The sequence below is a fragment of the Pleurodeles waltl genome, chromosome 3_1 (assembly GCF_031143425.1).
Source record: "Pleurodeles waltl isolate 20211129_DDA chromosome 3_1, aPleWal1.hap1.20221129, whole genome shotgun sequence".
In the NCBI taxonomy this organism is placed as follows: domain Eukaryota; kingdom Metazoa; phylum Chordata; class Amphibia; order Caudata; family Salamandridae; genus Pleurodeles; species Pleurodeles waltl.
In genome coordinates this window covers 289,178,442-289,197,694 of record NC_090440.1, presented here as the reverse complement: position 1 = coordinate 289,197,694, position 19,253 = coordinate 289,178,442, and the positions used below count along the sequence as shown (strand labels likewise).

The following is a 19,253-nucleotide window of genomic DNA, read 5'->3' as shown; positions in this document are numbered from 1 at the left end:
GGAAAGTCTCCTAAGTATTACAGATTATGTTACACAATGGGTACATATCTTCTATTTAATTAAAAGTTAAGACCTTCAACTCAAATCCAAAGCTATCATACCTCCCAGAAATGTATACAATATGCCTAATTAGGATCATCATTATGCAGTGTAGAAAAAGAAAAAAAAAAATGTTAAATCACTATTCAAGAAACTTGTAATGTTTGGGGTTCTAATAGAAATATCTTCTTAGTTCCCAAAACCACAACCCTTAAGTATGCCATACTGTGTGAAGTGACTTGAAACATGCACAGAAGATCACAAAACAATTTAAAATTACTAAAGTTACAAAGTACAAAAAAAGAAAAAGAAACCCCCAAAATAACCCAAAACAACAAATATGAGGCACTTACAACTGGCTGTGTTGGAAGTTCTTCATGTATGTACGCTTGCAAGCTTCTGCTCCGGACCAAATGGTTCTTTCAAAAATTAAAACGAAACCAATTACACAGGCATACAATGCCAGTACCACAATGAACATATTTTAATTGTTAGCCTTCACAACCAATAGCGAAAAGTGAAAGCTTTAGATTCTACAAACTTCGGTCTATATTTTTTTAAAGTATTAATAAAGTTAGAATAAACACACATAACAAATACACCTATAGTCATCAAATGTATTTATCTAATTTATTATGATCAATGTGTTCCCACTTTTCTTGAATACAGTAGGTTACGTTATGTTCAGCAACACAAAAGGATGATGGACGGTGTGCTGAAACTTTTCAAACACTCAACCCCAGTCACAGATCTGGGTTTAATCCATTTTTCTTTTCTCTCCATGACACCCCAGTTTGCAACCAGACATTTGTAAATCAGTCTTGACCCTGTTCCTCCTGGGAGCAGTCTAGCCTAAACTGCCAAGCCAGACCCTCCTTGGACCAAAAACAAGCATCCTGGGACCGGTTTCAGCGTACCACCCTTCATCAGCCCGACTAGCTTGAAGCCAGTGGCACAGTGAACATGGGACCGACGTCTGGACATACCCCTCCACTTAGGGCGATTTTAGCAACACAAAAGGATGATGGATGGAGTGCTGAAACTTTTGAAACACTCAACCTAGTCACAGATCTGGGTTTAAGCCATCATTCTTTTGCTCACCATGCCACACCAAGTTTGGACCCAGCCGTATGCAAATCAGTCTTGCCCCTGTTCCCCGTGAGAACAGCCCAGCCCAAACTGCCATGCCAGGTCCTCCCTGGACCAGGAACAAGCATCCTTCGATGAGTTTCAGGGTATCACCCTTCATCAGCCAGGCTAGCTTTAAGGCAGTGGCACAGTTAGCACTGGACCTACATCCGAGCATGCCCTTCCCACCTAGGGCAACATTAGCAACACAAAAGGATAATATATATAAGATATATATATATATATATATATATATATATATATATATATACATACACACACACAGTTAGTATTGTGTTTCCATAGCAAATGCCCTTTTTGTTTTGTTAATAACATTGGCCCCGTTTGACGAATTTCCAGGAAACCTTGTATGCACATGAAAAGCTTTGGGGTGATCCATCAAGCAGGGAGTGAGAAAAAGGGTGGGGTCCCAAATTGTGCTTCCCCCATTAATTTGTCAACAGGAAATCTAGACACAGCTACAGCTGAAACCAATAAACCGATTTACACCAAATTTGGCAGTTGAAAAAAGGGCCTGGTTATAGTAAGGTCAACCAATAGGTAACGTTCTTATTACATGGTTGAAGGAAGGTTGTGATGTGATTGGCTGCAGAACCAGAGATAGCTCAGATTATGCTCAGTGGCTTGGAGATGAAGGAAGTCTCTGAGTTATGCTCAGCGGATGTGACTTAATTTGGAATTGAAAGAGACTGGTGTTTTCAGTTGCATTTAAGAAACAGCTCCAAGTTCAATTATTTAATAATATACTTTATGAACTTTATTTTATTCTATACCATTCCTACTTAGTGAAAAGCTGTTTGTAGAGGTGTAGATTTCTCAGTATAGCATTTTAGAAGTAGAAATTAAAAGGTACAGAAATGCCAGCAAGGTTTGCATTTGTGGTAAAAAAATAAGTGTTTTACCTGTATGCAGTTCTAATTAAAGGAGCCAATGTTTCTCAAATTATAAAACAAAGAATCTGGAATGTGTTAACACAAGGACTAGTGTTTTCATCAATTAATCAGTCATTTGTACAGCTTGTCACTGTCAACCCTGGGGGTATCTGGGCACTTGGGTGAGATGTCTGTCGAAGAGCCATGTCTTGAGCCTTTTCCTGAAGTCTGCCAGTGAGGGTGCAGTTCAGAGGCAGAGCGGTACGTCGTTCCAGGCCTTGGTGGCGATGTAGGAAACAAAGTGGACATCGCTGTATCTGCGAATGATTCTGAATGTGTGTTTGAGCGCCAGAAAGGAACAGCGCAGGTGTCTGGTGGGTTAATGGAAGCGTAGATGGTGGTTGAACCCTACTATAAACATACTTATCCCTCATCAGAGGTTTCAATGGAGATATTGCTGTTTCTAATGTAAAAAAACCTGCTCACTGTTAGCAAAGGTGTGTCAAGAGCATTGTGCTCCTTTATAAACATTTATGAAACCAGGTATGATGGCAAGCTTTAATGTAACTGAAAAAAATAAAAGATGCAATGGTTGAGGCTGTGGGATTTTCAAGAGAAAGGAATAACATGTTAGTGGTACACTAGACATAAATATGCAATTGTGGGTTAAAAATTTTGAAAAGTTTAGAGAATATAGTGATAAATCACCATTATCATTTATTGACCAGTAGATAACTTTTAGTTTTTTGGTTATTTTAACTTTTTGTAGGAGGAAAACAGAAAACAGAGACTGTGCAAAAGAAAACTACCATGTGACAAAATATATGAAGGAGAAAAACAAAACTTGTTCAGACTTCAAACTTGTTTGAAGAAATAGCAAACACTACCTCTGTGGAAAGTCACAAAAAAACCTATTGATTGTAGAAGTGATTATGTTCCTATTGCCTAGGGCAGTATTTGTGGTCTTGCATAAGCTTGCCGTGTGCAGCTGTAGGTGTCTCTGACGAAACATTATCTGCTAACATAAGGAGTAAAGAAGAGCTTTGTTAAGGTAAGCAGGATTATTGTCTTGATCAGCAGTAAGTACGTGATCAGGCATAGTGTCTCCATGTTGAAAGGATGTGGAAGCTTGGAAGAGCTATCCAGAGCACGAGTTAACTCTGTCTGAGTTAGCCTTGTGGATGCATGAATCTTAAATGTCTCCTCATTCCTGAAGTGCTTATACGATATTGCGTTTTTGTACTTCCCTAGCTGAACTCGCTTTTCAAAAGCTTACACATAAGAAACTTTGCGGAGACTTTTATGCCATCTGGATTTCTATAAAAAAATGCTAAACCAAAGACTCTTTGGCAGGATGAGGAGGCTGAAACAGAGCAAGCTAAGAAGGTCTACCCCCATTAAAATCCAGTGCACAACTGAAGAAAAAAGGTTGGATTTTTTGGTGCCTGCTCATCAGTCAGGAAAAGACATTATAAGTGAATAAAGTTGGTTGTTTTGTTTGTTTTACAGTTATTTAAATAGTTTGATAATATAGTAGTAGCTTTGTAATGCTGTTACATTTTATTGTAATAAAACAATTGAAGTTACTAGTGATTTATTTGCTTAATAGTTTTTATAGATTTTAAAGAACTGCAATCTTAACTAAAAATGGCAGTTCTATCTTCAGGGACTGCAGAAGAGCACCTGCATGTACATGTATCTATACAGTACTATGCACATCTTTTATGCTAGAGGGACTTGGTAATACAGAAGCCAGTTATTTCAATTTCCAACTATGGTGGCTTGTCATGCAACAGTGAGGTGTCAGTATAGAGATCAGTCCTTGTTCACAATATAGTACGAAGACCTCTCATCCAAGAGAGGTTTTGGCACCCAGGCAACTGTATCCTCATACTCTATTACGCACTACCATCAACTAATGGAGATGTGATTGTGGCGAGGGCAGTTCTTTTGCACGTTACTATATATGCTTGTGACTCTGAAGAGAAGTACATCCTACTACACATGCCTGTCCTCATAGGGATATGCCTGAAATGGGGGAGCTGAGTGTGCCCCCACATTCCACTACGCACACCAGTTGTTCAAGACACAGCTGTCAGGATACTCCATTTTTATACCCTACTATGGACAATCATCACCATGAAGGGAGTTATGAGCAGATACTACCAGTCTCTACCTACAGCCTTATTTGCACATGTGTAAACTGGGGAGAGAACTGAGCTGACAGGGCAGTGTGTCTCCATACCTTAGTCTCTACAGTGGTTATCCAAGAAAGACTTCTCGGCATAGAGGTAATTTTAATTTCCTCCCCACACGCTACTTGTACATCTTTCATCCTGGGCAGAGCTGTGACAAGAAAGGTTAGCCTCTTTTCAACCCTAATTTGCACTTCCATCATTCAGGAGACAGGTCACAGTAGAATGGCCAGGTTATCCACACATTCTACTACGCAGACTTATCATCCAAGAGAGATGTGTCAGCCAAAAACAGCAGTTCCTCCCCACAGCCTATTATGTATAACTGTCAGCATGAGAAGAGGTATGAGCAGAGAGTTTTTCTTAAAGCCTACTACAGGCACCTCTCACCCTGGGGAGATGTGTTAGCGAACACTGCCTTCCTATACACTACTCTGTATCCCTGTTGCTCTAAGAAGAGATCTCAGCAGATGTAAGTATGAGTGAATAGAGAGTCTCTTTTTACACTCTACTGTACAAACCGGTCTCCATTGATGCATGGTGTCAGTGAAGAGGTCAGTTCATCTGCACACCCTGCAATACACAGTTATTGCACTGGTGAGAGGTGTTGGTAAAGAACCTAATCTGTCTTTACACTCTACCTTGTGCTTCTGTCATACTGTGGAGAGGTCTCAGTGGAGAGGCCACTTTCTCTAACAAAAAACTACTAGTGGGGACTATAAGAGCTGGTGTGGTCAGTGAGGACACTTTATTTTTATACACTGCTACGCACACCTGTTCTCCTGGGGAAAGGTCTCAGTAGAGAGGTCTCATTTACCATACCCTAATATGCATATTTCATCACACTATCCTATGCACACTCGTCACTTTGAGGAGAACTCTTAGTGGATATTTAAATCCCTCCCCACAAAGCACTATGCACACCTCACTTTCCATGGGGAGAGACCTCGGAGGTTAGTCTTTCACCACCAAGTATGCAAATCTATCATCCAAGACAGATTTCTTACAACAGAGGTAATTTCATCCACACACCTTACGTCTAGATCTGCTGAACTGTGAGTACAAAGGTGAGTCCCTCTTGACACACTAAGTCAGAAAGTCCTCACCCGTCATATATAAGGGAGTTCTCAGCTGTGAGGTCAATCCCTTCCCACATCCAACTATGCATACTTCTCTCCCAGGGTGAGAGGTGTCAGTGAAGAGGTAGTCTCTGTTTACACCCTATAATGTACACTGGTCACCTTGATGCAAGGTCTTAGTGGAGAAGCCAGTCCCTCCCCATATTCTACTATGTACAGCTGTTGGCCTGGGGAGAGGTGTCAGCAAGAATCCAGCCTATCCCACACCCTACTATGCACATTGTGAAAAGGTCCTACTGAAGATGCCACTTTCTCTACACACCCTATTAATAGGGACTAGAAGGGATATGTATTGTAATGTAGGAAAGTGGTGTGATTGGCTGCAAGGCTTGAGGGTTCAGATACTTGTATGGGTTGCATAACCTCAGATATCTGAGATTGCCCTTGGTGGTTTGGAGGTGAAGAAAGTGTAATCTCTTTGACTTGTGCTCAGCAGAGCTCCTTTGACTTTTGATTAAAGGTGTTTGGTGTGTTCAGTCACATTCAACATATAGCTTAGTTTGCAGGAAATTCTAAATAAGGTGTAATTTAAGTATGCAATCTGTGATTAAATACTGAAATAAAATAATATATTTAGAAACAACTTTCAATATACTTGTTGATTATGCCAGTAGTAATAATGTGTATGTTTAAAATGCTTAATATAAATTAAGAGTGCTTGCTATTGAACCTTAGCTGATTTTACCATGACATATTGTTGAGCTCATAGGTGGCGATGGAGATAGTTGTGTTTAAGATCTAAGTGTTTCTCAAGAATGGTTGATGTGTATTCCAACTATTGTACTTCCTAAATATAATTGGTACTGTGGGCGTACTAAACACAACCAGAAAGTGTGTTCACTAACATAAAAGTTGTTTAAAGGGGAGAGACTTTCTCAATAAAGTTTATAGTAGCTAGGTTTCACTCAGTAGAAAAGTGTCAGCTAAAAGCATATGTTGTCATAGAAATGAAGTATTCAATCTATATAGACTACTAAAATAAGAATCTAAAGTACAGGAATGTACTGGAGAGAGTGTATACCCTGTTTTAACAGGAAAAACAGGGCATAGTCGGTCTGTTATACAACCTACATAGAGTTTTACTGTATTTTTAGTTTTGAGTTTTATTGTAGTGATGGTTTAGTGATGAGGCTGTTTTTTCAAACTCCGTAATTAACCGTGTTTAGTGAAAGTAAGCCGTGTGGAGACAGTTTACGTCCTCATTAACAGCTTTTAGGCATACGCTAGAGAGTGTGCACTAAGTGAATTGAACCATAAGTGGGGATTACTCAGAGAAAATATGTTTGCATAAGGAATGACTCCCTTATTTAACTGTTTAACACTGAGGTTTCACCCCGTACACAGGTGTTTTGTAGAGTGCGCATGTTGAGATTAAACTTAAGCATTCATGGTCTATAAAGCTGTATGATGTAGAATGAAAATGTCACTTACCCAGTGTACATCTGTTCGTGGCATCAGTCGCAGTAGATTCGCATGTTCTGCAATAGCTCGCCATCTGGTGTTGGGCCGGAGTGTTACAAGTTGTTTTTCTTCGAAGAAGTCTTTCGAGTCACGGGACCGAGTGACTCCTCCTTTTGTCTCCATTGCGCATGGGCGTCGACTCCATCTTCGATTGTTTTTCCCCGCAGAGGGTGAGGTAGGAGTTGAATTGTAGTAATAGTGCCCATGCAATGGAGTGACTAAGTATGCACCTATTTAAGGTTGAGATGATACATATATAAATAATTGAAGGTAACTTCCAAACTGCTACAGGCTCCCGGGGAGGCGGGTGGGCACATGCGAATCTACTGCGACTGATGCCACGAACAGATGTACACTGGGTAAGTGACATTTTCAGTTCGATGGCATCTGTCGCTGTAGATACGCATGTTCTGCATAGACTAGTAAGCAGTTATTTCCCCAAAAAGCGGTGGATCAGCCTGTAGGAGTGGAAGTAGTCTGAAATAATGTTCTTAATACGGCTTGACCTACTGTGGCTTGTTGTGCGGATAACACGTCTACACAGTAGTGCTTGGTGAATGTGTGAGGCGTAGACCATGTGGCTGCCTTACATATTTCTTGCATTGGGATGTTTCCTAGAAAGGCCATGGTAGCACCTTTCTTTCTGGTTGAATGTGCCCTTGGTGTAATGGGCAGCTGTCGTTTAGCTTTAAGGTAGCAGATTTGGATGCATTTAACTATCCATCTGGCTATACCTTGTTTTGAAATTGGGTTTCCTGCATGAGGTTTTTGAAATGCAATAAAGAGTTGTTTAGTCTTTCTGATGTTTTTTGTTCTGTCAATGTAATACATCAATGCTCTTTTGACATCTAATGTATGTAGTGCCCTTTCAGCTACGGTATCTGGCTGTGGAAAGAACACTGGAAGTTCCACTGTTTGATTTAGATGGAACGGTGAAATAACCTTTGGCAAAAATTTAGGATTGGTCCTTAGGACGACTTTATTTTTGTGTAGTTGTATAAAAGGTTCCTGTATTGTAAACGCCTGAATCTCGCTTACTCTTCTTAGGGAAGTAATGGCGATGAGAAATGCCACCTTCCAGGTTAGGAACTGTATGTCGCAGGAGTGCATGGGTTCAAAAGGTGGACCCATAAGTCTAGTTAGGACAACATTTAGGTTCCATGAAGGAACAGGTGGTGTTCTTGGTGGTATAATTCTCCTAAGGCCCTCCATGAATGCTTTAATGACTGGTATCTTATATAGGGAAGTTGAATAGGTAGTCTGCAGGTATGCAGATATTGCTGCAAGGTGTATTTTAATGGAAGAGAAAGCTAGGTTAGATTTTTGTAAGTGAAGCAAGTAACCCACTACATGTTCTGGAGTTGTGTGTAATGGTTGTATTTGATTAATATGGCAGTAGCAAACAAACCTCTTCCATTTACTTGCATAGCAGTGCCTGGTGGATGGCCTTCTGGCTTGTTTTATGACTTCCATACATTCTTGGGTAAGTTGTAAGTGCCCGAATTCTAGGATTTCAGGAGCCAGATTGCTAGATTCAGCGATGCTGGATCTGGGTGTCTGATCTTTTGGTTGTGCTGTGTCAACAGATCTGGCCTGTTGGGCAATTTGATGCAGGGTACCACTGATAGGTCTAGCAGCGTTGTGTACCAGGGTTGCCTTGCCCAAGTTGGTGCTATCAATATGAGTTTGAGTTTGCTTTGACTGAGTTTGTTTACCAGGTAAGGAAGGAGAGGGAGAGGAGGAAAAGCGTAAGCAAATATCCCTGACCAGTTCATCCATAGGGCATTGCCTTGGGATTGTTCGTGTGGGTATCTGGATGCGAAGTTTTGGCATTTTGCGTTCTCCCTTGTCGCAAACAAGTCTATCTGAGGTGTTCCCCAGAGTTTGAAATAAGTGTTCAGAATTTGGGGGTGAATTTCCCATTCGTGGACCTGTTGGTGATCTCGAGAGAGATTGTCTGCGAGTTGATTTTGGATCCCTGGTATAAACTGTGCTATTAGGCGAATTTGGTTGTGAATTGCCCAATGCCAAATCTTTTGTGCTAGCAGGCTTAACTGCGTGGAGTGCGTCCCCCCCTGCTTGTTTAGATAATACATTGTTGTCATGTTGTCTGTTTTGACGAGAATGTATTTGTGAACTATTATTGGTTGGAAAGCTTTTAGTGCTTGAAAAACTGCTAGAAGTTCTAGGTGATTGATATGCAGTTTTGTTTGATGTACGTTCCATTGTCCTTGTATGCTGTGTTGATCGAGGTGTGCTCCCCACCCTGTCATGGAAGCATCTGTTGTTATTACGTATTGTGGCACTGGGTCTTGGAAAGGCCGCCCCTTGTTTAAATTTATGTTGTTCCACCACAGGAGCGAGAAGTAAGTTTGGCGGTCTATTAACACCAGATCTAGAAGGTGACCCTGTGCTTGAGACCACTGCGATGCTAGGCATTGTTGTAAGGGCCTCATGTGCAGTCTTGCGTTTGGGACAATGGCTATGCATGAAGACATCATGCCTAGGAGTTGTAATACCATCTTTGCCTGTATCTTTTGTGTTGGATACATGCGTTGTATGATGGTGTTGAAATTTAGAATTCTTTGTGGACTTGGAGTGGCTACTCCCTTTGATGTGTCTATTATGGCTCCTAGGTATTGTTGTACCTTGCGCGGCAGAATGTTGGATTTTGTAAAGTTGACGGTGAACCCGAGTTTGAAGAGGGTTTGTATGATCTGATTTGTGTGATTTGAGCACTGTATGAACGAATGGGCCTTGATTAGCCAGTCGTCCAAATATGGGAACACATGTATTTGCTGCCTTCTTATGTGTGCAGCGACTACCGCTAGACATTTGGTAAAGACTCTTGGTGCGGTTGTTAATCCGAAAGGCAGTACCTTGAATTGGTAATGTATTCCTTTGAATACAAACCTTAGGTATTTCCTGTGCGATGGGTGTATTGGTATATGGAAATAAGCATCCTTGAGGTCTAAAGTTGCCATGTAGTCGTGTAGTTTTAGCAATGGCAATACTTCTTGTAGTGTGACCATGTGGAAGTGGTCTGATTTGATGAAAGTGTTCACTACTCTGAGGTCTAGGATTGGTCTCAGCGTTTTGTCCTTCTTTGGTATCAGAAAGTACAGTGAGTAAACTCCTGTGTTTATTTGTGTGTTTGGCACTAATTCGATTGCATTCTTTTGCAATAGTGCCTGCACTTCTATCTCCAGGAGATTGGAATGGTGTGTTGTTAAATTTTGTGCTTTTGGTGGTATGTTCGGAGGGAATTGTAGAAATTCTATGCAATAACCATGTTGGATAATTGCTAGAACCCAAGTGTCTGTAGTGATTTCCTCCCATGCTTTGTAATAATGACCTATTCTTCCCCCCACTGGTGTTGTGTGGAGGGGGTGAGTGACATGTGAGTCACTGTTTAGTAGCAGGGGTTTTGGGGCTTTGAAATCTTCCTCTATTTCTAGGGAATTGCCCTCCTCTATATTGTCCCCGAAAACCTCCTCTATACTGTCCCTGGTAACTGGACGGTGTGGCTTGTGAGGTGCTGGCTTGCTTGCTTTGACCCCGAAACCCCCCTCGAAAGGGCGTTTTACGGAATGTGCTGTAATTCCCTCTGCTCTGCGGGAAATAGAGTGCGCCCATGGCTTTGGCAGTGTCCGTATCTTTTTTGAGTTTCTCAATCGCTGTGTCCACTTCTGGACCGAACAGTTCTTTTTCATTAAAGGGCATATTGAGAACTGCTTGTTGAATCTCTGGTTTAAATCCAGACGTTCGGAGCCATGCATGCCTTCTGATAGTTACAGATGTATTAATTGTCCGTGCAGCTGTATCTGCAGCGTCCATGGAGGAGCGGATCTGGTTGTTGGAAATGGCCTGTCCCTCCTCAACCACTTGTTTTGCCCTATTTTGTAAGTCCTTGGGCAGATGGTCAATGAGATGTTGCATCTCGTCCCAGTGGGCTCTGTCATAGCGCGCAAGTAGTGCCTGGGAGTTCGCGATGCGCCACTGGTTTGCAGCTTGTGCTGCGACTCTTTTACCAGCTGCATCGAACTTGCGGCTTTCTTTATCTGGGGGTGGTGCATCTCCAGATGTGTGAGAGTTGGCCCTTTTCCTAGCTGCTCCTACAACGACAGAGTCTGGTGGCAGCTGTGTAGTGATGAAAACCGGGTCTGTAGGAGGCGCCTTATACTTTTTTTCCACCCTTGGTGTGATGGCCCTACTTTTGACCGGCTCCTTAAAGATGTCTTTTGCGTGCCGGAGCATACCAGGGAGCATAGGCAGGCTTTGGTATGAGCTGTGGGTGGTGGAGAGTGTGTTGAATAAAAAATCATCCTCGACTTGTTCTGAGTGGAGGCTCACGTTGTGAAATTGTGCTGCTCTAGCCACCACCTGAGAATACGCGGTGCTGTCTTCTGGTGGAGATGGCTTCGTAGGGTATGCCTCCGGACTGTTATCTGACACTGGGGCGTCGTATAGGTCCCATGCGTCCTGATCTTGGTCACCCTGGCTCATGGTGGTGTGAGCTGGGGAGTGTGATGGAGTTTGTGCTGGTGAGACGTTAATCACGGGCGGAGGAGAGGGTGGTGGGGTAACTCTTTTCACCACTTTTGGTTGTGGTGTCTGTTCAGTCTGGAACTCCAACCTTCTCTTTCTCCTAATGGGGGGAAGGGTGCTTATTTTTCCTGTCCCCTGCTGTATGAAGATACGCTTTTGCGTATGGTCCACATCAGTTGTTTGTAGCTCTTCCTCAAACCTATGCTTCTGCATTTGGGAGGTTAGCGAGTGCTCTTTTGTATAAGAGCCTGAAGCTGGGTCGCTTGCAGTTTGTTTCGGCATCGAAACCCTGTCTGCGTGTTTTTTCGGCTCCGAGGTGACTTTTTTCTTTTTCGGGGCCGAAACTTCTCGGCGTCGATCTGTTTCGGTGCCGCTGTCTCGGCGTCGAGCCGTGTCGACACCGGCATCTCGGTGTCGAGGCTTGTCTCCAGCACTTTCTCGGTCCCGAGAAGGCTGCGTGCCGGTGTCTCGACCGGAGTCGGACGATCTCGGCACTGCTTGGGCCTTTTTCGGTGCCGACGGTCGGTCACCGAATTTATGGGTGGAGCCATGGCCGGATGGCAGTGGCGTCCCCTGGGCCTTGTAAATGTTTCTCTGTGTGGTTTTCGACGTCTTACTCACGGTTTGTGTATCGTCGAATCCTTCGGAGTCTGAGTCTTGGATCGAAAAGGTACCTTCCTCTTCCTGTTCCTCGAACTCCCGTTGGGCTGTCGGTGCGGACGCCATCTGAAGTCTTCTGGCTCGACGGTCTCGGAGTGTTTTTCGGGACCGGAACGCACGACATGCCTCGCAGGTGTCTTTGCTGTGCTCAGGTGACAGGCACAGGTTGCAGACCAAGTGTTGGTCTGTGTAGGGGTATTTATTGTGGCATTTGGGGCAGAAACGGAACGGGGTCCGTTCCATCGGCGTTCTTCAGCACGTGGTCGGGCCGACCAGGCCCTGACGGGGGATCGAAAAACTACCCCGAAGGGCACCGGAGCTCTTCGATCTTCGATGCGGTGTGGAACCTAAGTACGCCGATCCCGAACGCAACAATACCGACGAAAATCTTCCGAAATTAGCTATCTTTCCGTTCCGAAACTCGGAGCGACAGGAACACGTCCGAACCCGATGGCGGAAAAAAAACAATCGAAGATGGAGTCGACGCCCATGCGCAATGGAGACAAAAGGAGGAGTCACTCGGTCCCGTGACTCGAAAGACTTCTTCGAAGAAAAACAACTTGTAACACTCCGGCCCAACACCAGATGGCGAGCTATTGCAGAACATGCGTATCTACAGCGACAGATGCCATCGAACTTAAGGTTTTATCAAATTGCACCATATTTAATAACCACCACGTTGAAATGTGTTCTGTTCACTGCTATCATTAGAAAGGGTTCTTTTTCTAACACAATCATATACAGGGCTTTCTCAGAGAAAAGGTATTTGCAGAGGGATTGGTTTCTAACAAAAAAACTTTTACACCCAACCTTTAACCTCTACAGACCTATTAGTAGAAAGGGAATGTTCTGGTAGAATTGCGACATTCACCCTGTAGTACAAATCTCTGCTATTACATCAAACTTCCACCATGTTCTTTCTGGTAAAATGTAGTACCAAAGAGAATAGTGGTTGTCTGAGGCCTTTTACAGACACACTTCACTCTGTTCACAGATATCAGTAGAGAGCTTGTTTTTGTAAAGCCATGTAACACAAGAGGTACTAGTTCTTGAAGGTTTTCTACAAAAAATCTCTCTGTTGAGCTGTCACTAGAAAGAGTTCGTAATAGAAGGTGAACTGGTATGAAACTCCTAGCACAGGGCCAAGTTAATCTCTTAATCCTTCTACACAAACTATCTATGGTGTTCAAAAGAATTATTAGAGAGGGTGGACTTAAGACAGAAAGCTAAACACCCTCTTCCCCCAGTGAAAACATCTTTAGAGAGAGATACCTTTCCTCAGTAAAGCCTTTCTCACCCAGCCCACACCGTGAAGAGATGTCTGAACAGATAGGTTTTGATGTAAAAAAACAGAAGCATTTAGGCTGTATACACGTATAAGAAAAGGAGTCCTTCGCCTGAAAATGAGGCTATACAGAAGCTGCAGTTTGTTAAACTGTGAAAAATAGGAGGCCCTTTTCATGCTTTTCTGAAGTGTCAGTAGACAGATAGCTCTTTGTGACTTGAATCAAACAGCCTCTTCACTCTGAGAAAATGTTTGTTGACACAGATGACTTTTATTACTAAAGCCCATCACCCCCCACTGTTTAACCTGTAGAGAGATCTCAAGAAAGATGGTGAGTGGTTATGAATCTGAACCATTTCAGAAATACTCTGTATGCACTTGTATAACAAGGAGTAACTCTTTCATAAAACACTGCCACAACCAAACAGCACATTGTTTAAATCTGGTAGAAGAGGGCCTAGTGTTTCTCTAAAACCTTGTACACTAACCCTTTACACTGTTCAGCGGAATTACTAGACATGTGTCTGTAGTTGTCTGTGGACCTATTTATACAGTATGTTTTCTCAGAGGAAATACCTTTGTACAAGGCTAAACTCATTAAAACATTTTACACCCAACCTTTAATCTCTACAGACCTATTACTAGAGAGGGAATGGTTTGATAGAAGTAAGTCATTCACTCTGTATAGAATTGTATTACAAACAGCTGCTTGTACATGAAACCTTACTATCTCCCATTTCCCCTCTGATAAAGTGTAGTAGCACAAAGGCTAGTATTTATCTGAGGTCTTCTACAAACAGCCTTTACTCTGTTCGCAGACATTGGTAAGGATTTTGCTGTTTATAAAGATATGTAACACAGGAGGTACTAGTTCTCTAAGGTCTTCTATACAAAGCATTAGCTCTCTGTTGAGCTGTCACTTAGAGAGACTGCTGGTACAGAGTAGTATGAGATAGGATCACTGTTTCATCAAACTCTACAATGCAGATGGTATAGCATGCTGAAATACAATAGCAAATACCCTACTTATTCTCTCAATTTGTCTACAGAGACTGTCTATTCTGTTCAGTTACTGTAGTAAACAAAACATCCTATTCAGTCAGACAAAACATCTTTAGTGAGACTTGACTTTCTCAGTAAAGCCTTTCGCGCCCAGCCTTCACCATGAATAGATACCTCAACAGAGAAGGTTCTGCTGGCTTTAAAAAAAGAAGCATTTAACCTGGATACACTTATAGGAAAAGTAGCACCTCTCTCACTATACTCAACCACACAGACTCTGCACCCTGTTAAAATATGATAATACTGGGCCTACTGTTTCTATGGATCCTTCTACACAGATTCTTGATCCTCTACAGAAGTTTCAATAGACAGATAGATGTTTGCAGACAGAACCAAGCACCCCCTCATTGTAAGAAAACATCATTATAGGTAGATAGTTTAAATAGTAAAGCCCTTCACACCCACTGTTTAACCTAAAGAGGGGTGTCAGTAGAACTTGGCATGGGCAGTTCAGGGGCACCCATGCGCAGCCCGAAGTGCATTCCACTGGCCGAATTACGGGCAGTGGAATGCACAACGGGTGCTGTTGCGCCCGCCACCCCGCCACATTAGCGCCGGCTCCAATGGAGCCGGTGTCAATGTTAAGGCCCCGTTCACCACAAGCCCGGCAGGCAAAAACACTGTTTCCACCCATCGGCCCTGCAGTGAACTCTTAACTGGGCGGCCTGATGGAGGAACGAGTTTGGCAGGAAGCCTCTGCACATTAACCAATTACTCTCTTTAGATGTATGATTAGACACTTAGCTGTCTGTTTACGTGCACACCACAGTGTGCGGGGAGTCAACCAGGTCGTCTCATCCCAGGCCTCTTGAGAGGAGTGCATTAAGCCTTTTGCATGCAACCAAGTCCACATATCCACGGGTGTGGTCAACATCCGTGTTGCCTCACCATCAATTACTCTTGACACTTGACCTTGCTATACTAGCTGCGCTGCACCTCTGCAGTGAAATCAGGGTAGGCTGTGATCCCCATGTCCTCATAGAGCCATGGACCTTTCGTGCAGAACAATTGAAGAATTAAGTCACGATCTCGAAAATTTAAAAGGTTGGCAACAATGGGACGAGGTGGAGCACATAGATTGGGCGGCCTCCCAGGAACCCTGTAGGCCTGCTCCACAGAAAAGAACTTAGTGGGTTTGCCAGCCAGCACATTGTCTATCAGCCAATTTTCAACAGACAGTTCCACATTAGGGCCCTCCACATTAGGGCCCTCGCTCAGGAAAGTCCAGGACACTGAGAATATTATGCCGAGAAGTCCCTTTGGCATCCTCCACTCGTCAGTGAAGTAAGCCACTTCCATTTGGAGCTGCACCACCTGGGTCCAAAGCTCCTGGACCATAGGGTGAAGGAAGGTGAGTGATGATTCCACCATGTCGACGCACAACAGCAGGTTGCAGTGATCGACACAGAGTAAATTTACATCTACGGATATTGAGTCAATCCTGGATTCCAGGGAGGTCTAAGGGGGTCATTACGAGTTCGGCGGTTGCAGGATTCCCATATTGGTGGTGGTGGCTGTACTGCTACCATGCCGGCGGAGAAGACTGACAAATTATGACCATGGCGGTCTTTCAAACATAATACAGCCAATCCACCACCAGCACTGCCAGTGTGGTCAGTCTGTCACGGATGACAGCAGCCATGTTCAGCCCAGTGGACAGCATGTTTCCGCCGGACAGATTACGAGGTTGCACACTGGCAAGGTTTCCGTCGTGGATGCACCACCATGGAAACCCTGGCAGAAACCAACACTGTAACAGGAGATGCCCACCTTCAGGAACACATACCAATGTGGAGCTGCCATGGAACCTGAACTGCACGTCTTCCCTCTGCCCCTGCTCACCCAATGACTCCAGAACCAGCGACAACAACGGCGATGACACCAAGTACACAGCCCTATCTGTCACTGTTGTAAAATGGCAATGTACCTACACACACACACACACAACATACACATCCAGGACGGGTGGCGAGGGCGACACACACAAGTAACTTCCATGCACACACAGCCACATGCACACATACACAGTACACACACAATACAGCCAACATACAAAAGCCAAAAACACACATTATTGCCCAGATACACAGCACAGGCAGTCACACACAACAACACACAACACCATCAAATGACACAACTACACCACAACCGCAACACCACAAAACACTGGTAAGCACCCACAATACAGACTTCCACTTCACAAATCATACATACAACAAAACGAAGCAACACCAGAGAACAAACACACACAATCACACATCCAAACAACAGCCTGTACCACATACCCTGTAAACCCTCATCACAACGGATCTGACATACCAAACCCCACACACACTTACGCACAAAGTACAACCACACAAAAGCACACAACACAGCAAATAACACATGTCAACAAAACACCGCACAATAGCAACACAACATGTCCCCAACATTCACATGGCCATCACACAACACACCCATCACTGGGGGATTAATGCCATGCACACACCCACACATGCAGCCCAGACACAACTGGTAGGACAATAACCTCTTGCACACAAATGCTTACACACAAACAATGTCAGCCAAGAACAAAACTGCCCTGAGAAAAGAAATGCAGGCCAAAGATTTAACCATGAAACCAACAACAGGTTGGTCCTGTTATATATTAAATGTAAATGTATACAATTAAATGTTCAAGGCCAGAGGACAGTCCAATAATCACAAGGGCAACATGTACAATATGCACATGTGTGTGCCCCAACTTGACTCCTGACTGCCATGTAACCTCTACATTTAGGGGCATCAACTCAGGGGTTGGGGGTGGGGGACTGGGGAGGAAGGGTTGGGGCTTAGGCTTGGATTGGTGATCTTTGGGCTTGGGTTTGTGGGGGGGGGGCTTAGGTCGAGGCTTAGGGGAGGGCTGGGAATTCTCTGGAGGGGTTGAATTATTGGCGGATTAGGGGCATGGAAACTTGCAGGGGTCACAGGGGCGGTCGTGGAGTTGGAAGGGCAGGACTTGAGGAGTGACACAGACCCTCTAGGGGTATCACAGGGTAGAAGAGGAGTAGGAAAAAGGCACAACTCTAAGAGGAAAAACTTCTTACTCACACAGGGATGTTCATGGCAAAAGGGTTTGGGAGTGGAGGGAGATGGAGTGGTTGTAAGAGGTGTCTTGGTGGATGTCTTGGGTGCAACTGTGTGCGAAGTATGCCTGTGGGTGGCGGTGTCTGTGGGTGGGCGAGTATGGGCGCTTATGTGTCTTGGGAGGAGGGGGGTGAGGGTGCAGGGAGATGCCATGGTGGATGTTGGGGTGGTGACTGCAGGCATGGTGGATGTGCTCCACGTAGGTGTGTCGGTAGTTGTGGTGGATGTGGTGACTGGGGTGGATGTACGTGGGTCTGCTCTTGTGATGACTGTGGGTAAGATAGGAGTTGTGGCTGTATCTGTGAATGTTGGTGTGGTGACTGCAGGTATGTCAGGTGTAAAGTCTGTGGTGCTGGGGGTGTCAGTGCAGGTAGGGACTGTTGCTGTGTCTGCAGGTGGGTGTTTGTGTGCATGCCAGTGGTGGGTCTTGTGTTCAGCAGCCATACCTTTGGATGTTGAGGTGGATGCATGCTTGTCTTGTCTGTGTGCTTTGGCTGGGTTTGGGAAGAGGAAGGTGGAGGGGGGACGGAAGACAAAGGGTGACTGGCTGCCATCAGTGTGGAGGCCAGAGCCTGAAAGGATCTCTGTAGGCCAGCCAGTGCACTGTGAATGCTCTCCAGGAACGCATTACTCTGCTGACAGTCCCTGCATTGCATTCACGATGGTCAACTGACCCACAGAGATCGACCTCAGGAGGTCAATAACCTCTTCACTGAGGACAGCAGGGCTGGCAGGGGCAGAGGTGCCTGCGGCAAAGGAGACGCCCACCCTCCTGGGTGAGCAGACAGGGACAATTGGGTGGGGAGCTATAGGGAGGGCGGTGGTAGAAAGGGGGTGGCGGACAAAGATGGTGCTGAGGTGGTCCCAGAAGGGTCCACCACCGCCAGAGAGTGTCCACTGGAGGAGGTTTCTGAAGATGATGAAGTGGAAGATCCGGTCTCCTCCATGGCACTCCCCTTGCCCTCAGAGCCACTGGTTCACTCACTGTCGGTGGTCTCAGCACTCCGGGTCCCGTGGCCGGCAGCATCCCCACTTGCCTGTGCCCCGTCTCCTTCGCCTGCCAATGCTGATGCACACAAATAGAGAGAGGGAGAGGCAGAGAGGGAAAGAGAAAGTCATCACATACTTCACATACACAAATGAAAACATGCAGAACTGTAGGTATACATTTCCTGGCTAGGGTTACCCATATGGGACACCACATATCCTACTTCATGTCCTACTTCTATCCATCCCTCCATGTCATCTCTCTCACCGATATCATAATCCGTGCAAGGTACCACAACTGGAGCCTTACATCAATTCACCTGTAAACCTATGTCAGCATGCACATCATGCCCTTGCTAAAACTGAAAATCTGTCCAAATCCTGGTCAAATCTCTCCTGTCACCACAAGGAACAGCAGCTAACAGTTAACACCATATCATGCATGTTCACATTCAAATCCTGACCTGTCCATGTCCATAAGTAATGTACCATGCATGTGAAGACAACTCTACTGACTAACTACACAGCACCTGCCATTGAAATCACATGCCTAGCTGAACCCTCTGTAGAGATCTTACACTATGGACAAAATCCCTGATGAAGACACAACATGTGGCAGTCTCATTCAGGTGCCATATGAATCTTAGAATACATGTCTGAAGAACAGCTTTCACTACATGTATCAAATCCTAGAGGCTTAGTTGCAGTAACCATACACAGATACCCCACA

The 19,253-nt window shown here is 44.4% G+C and overlaps 1 protein-coding gene across 1 annotated transcript in view; it reads right to left on the bottom strand.

The window, feature by feature from the left end:
* The window catches only part of NEDD4 (NEDD4 E3 ubiquitin protein ligase), a 1,239,834-nt gene that overhangs the window by 714,222 nt on the left and 506,359 nt on the right, over positions 1–19,253 (bottom strand). The window contains exon 12 of the mRNA XM_069222425.1: positions 393–458. Within this exon, the coding sequence (XP_069078526.1) occupies positions 393–458 (66 nt within the window). The remainder of the gene's footprint in view (positions 1–392; positions 459–19,253) is intronic.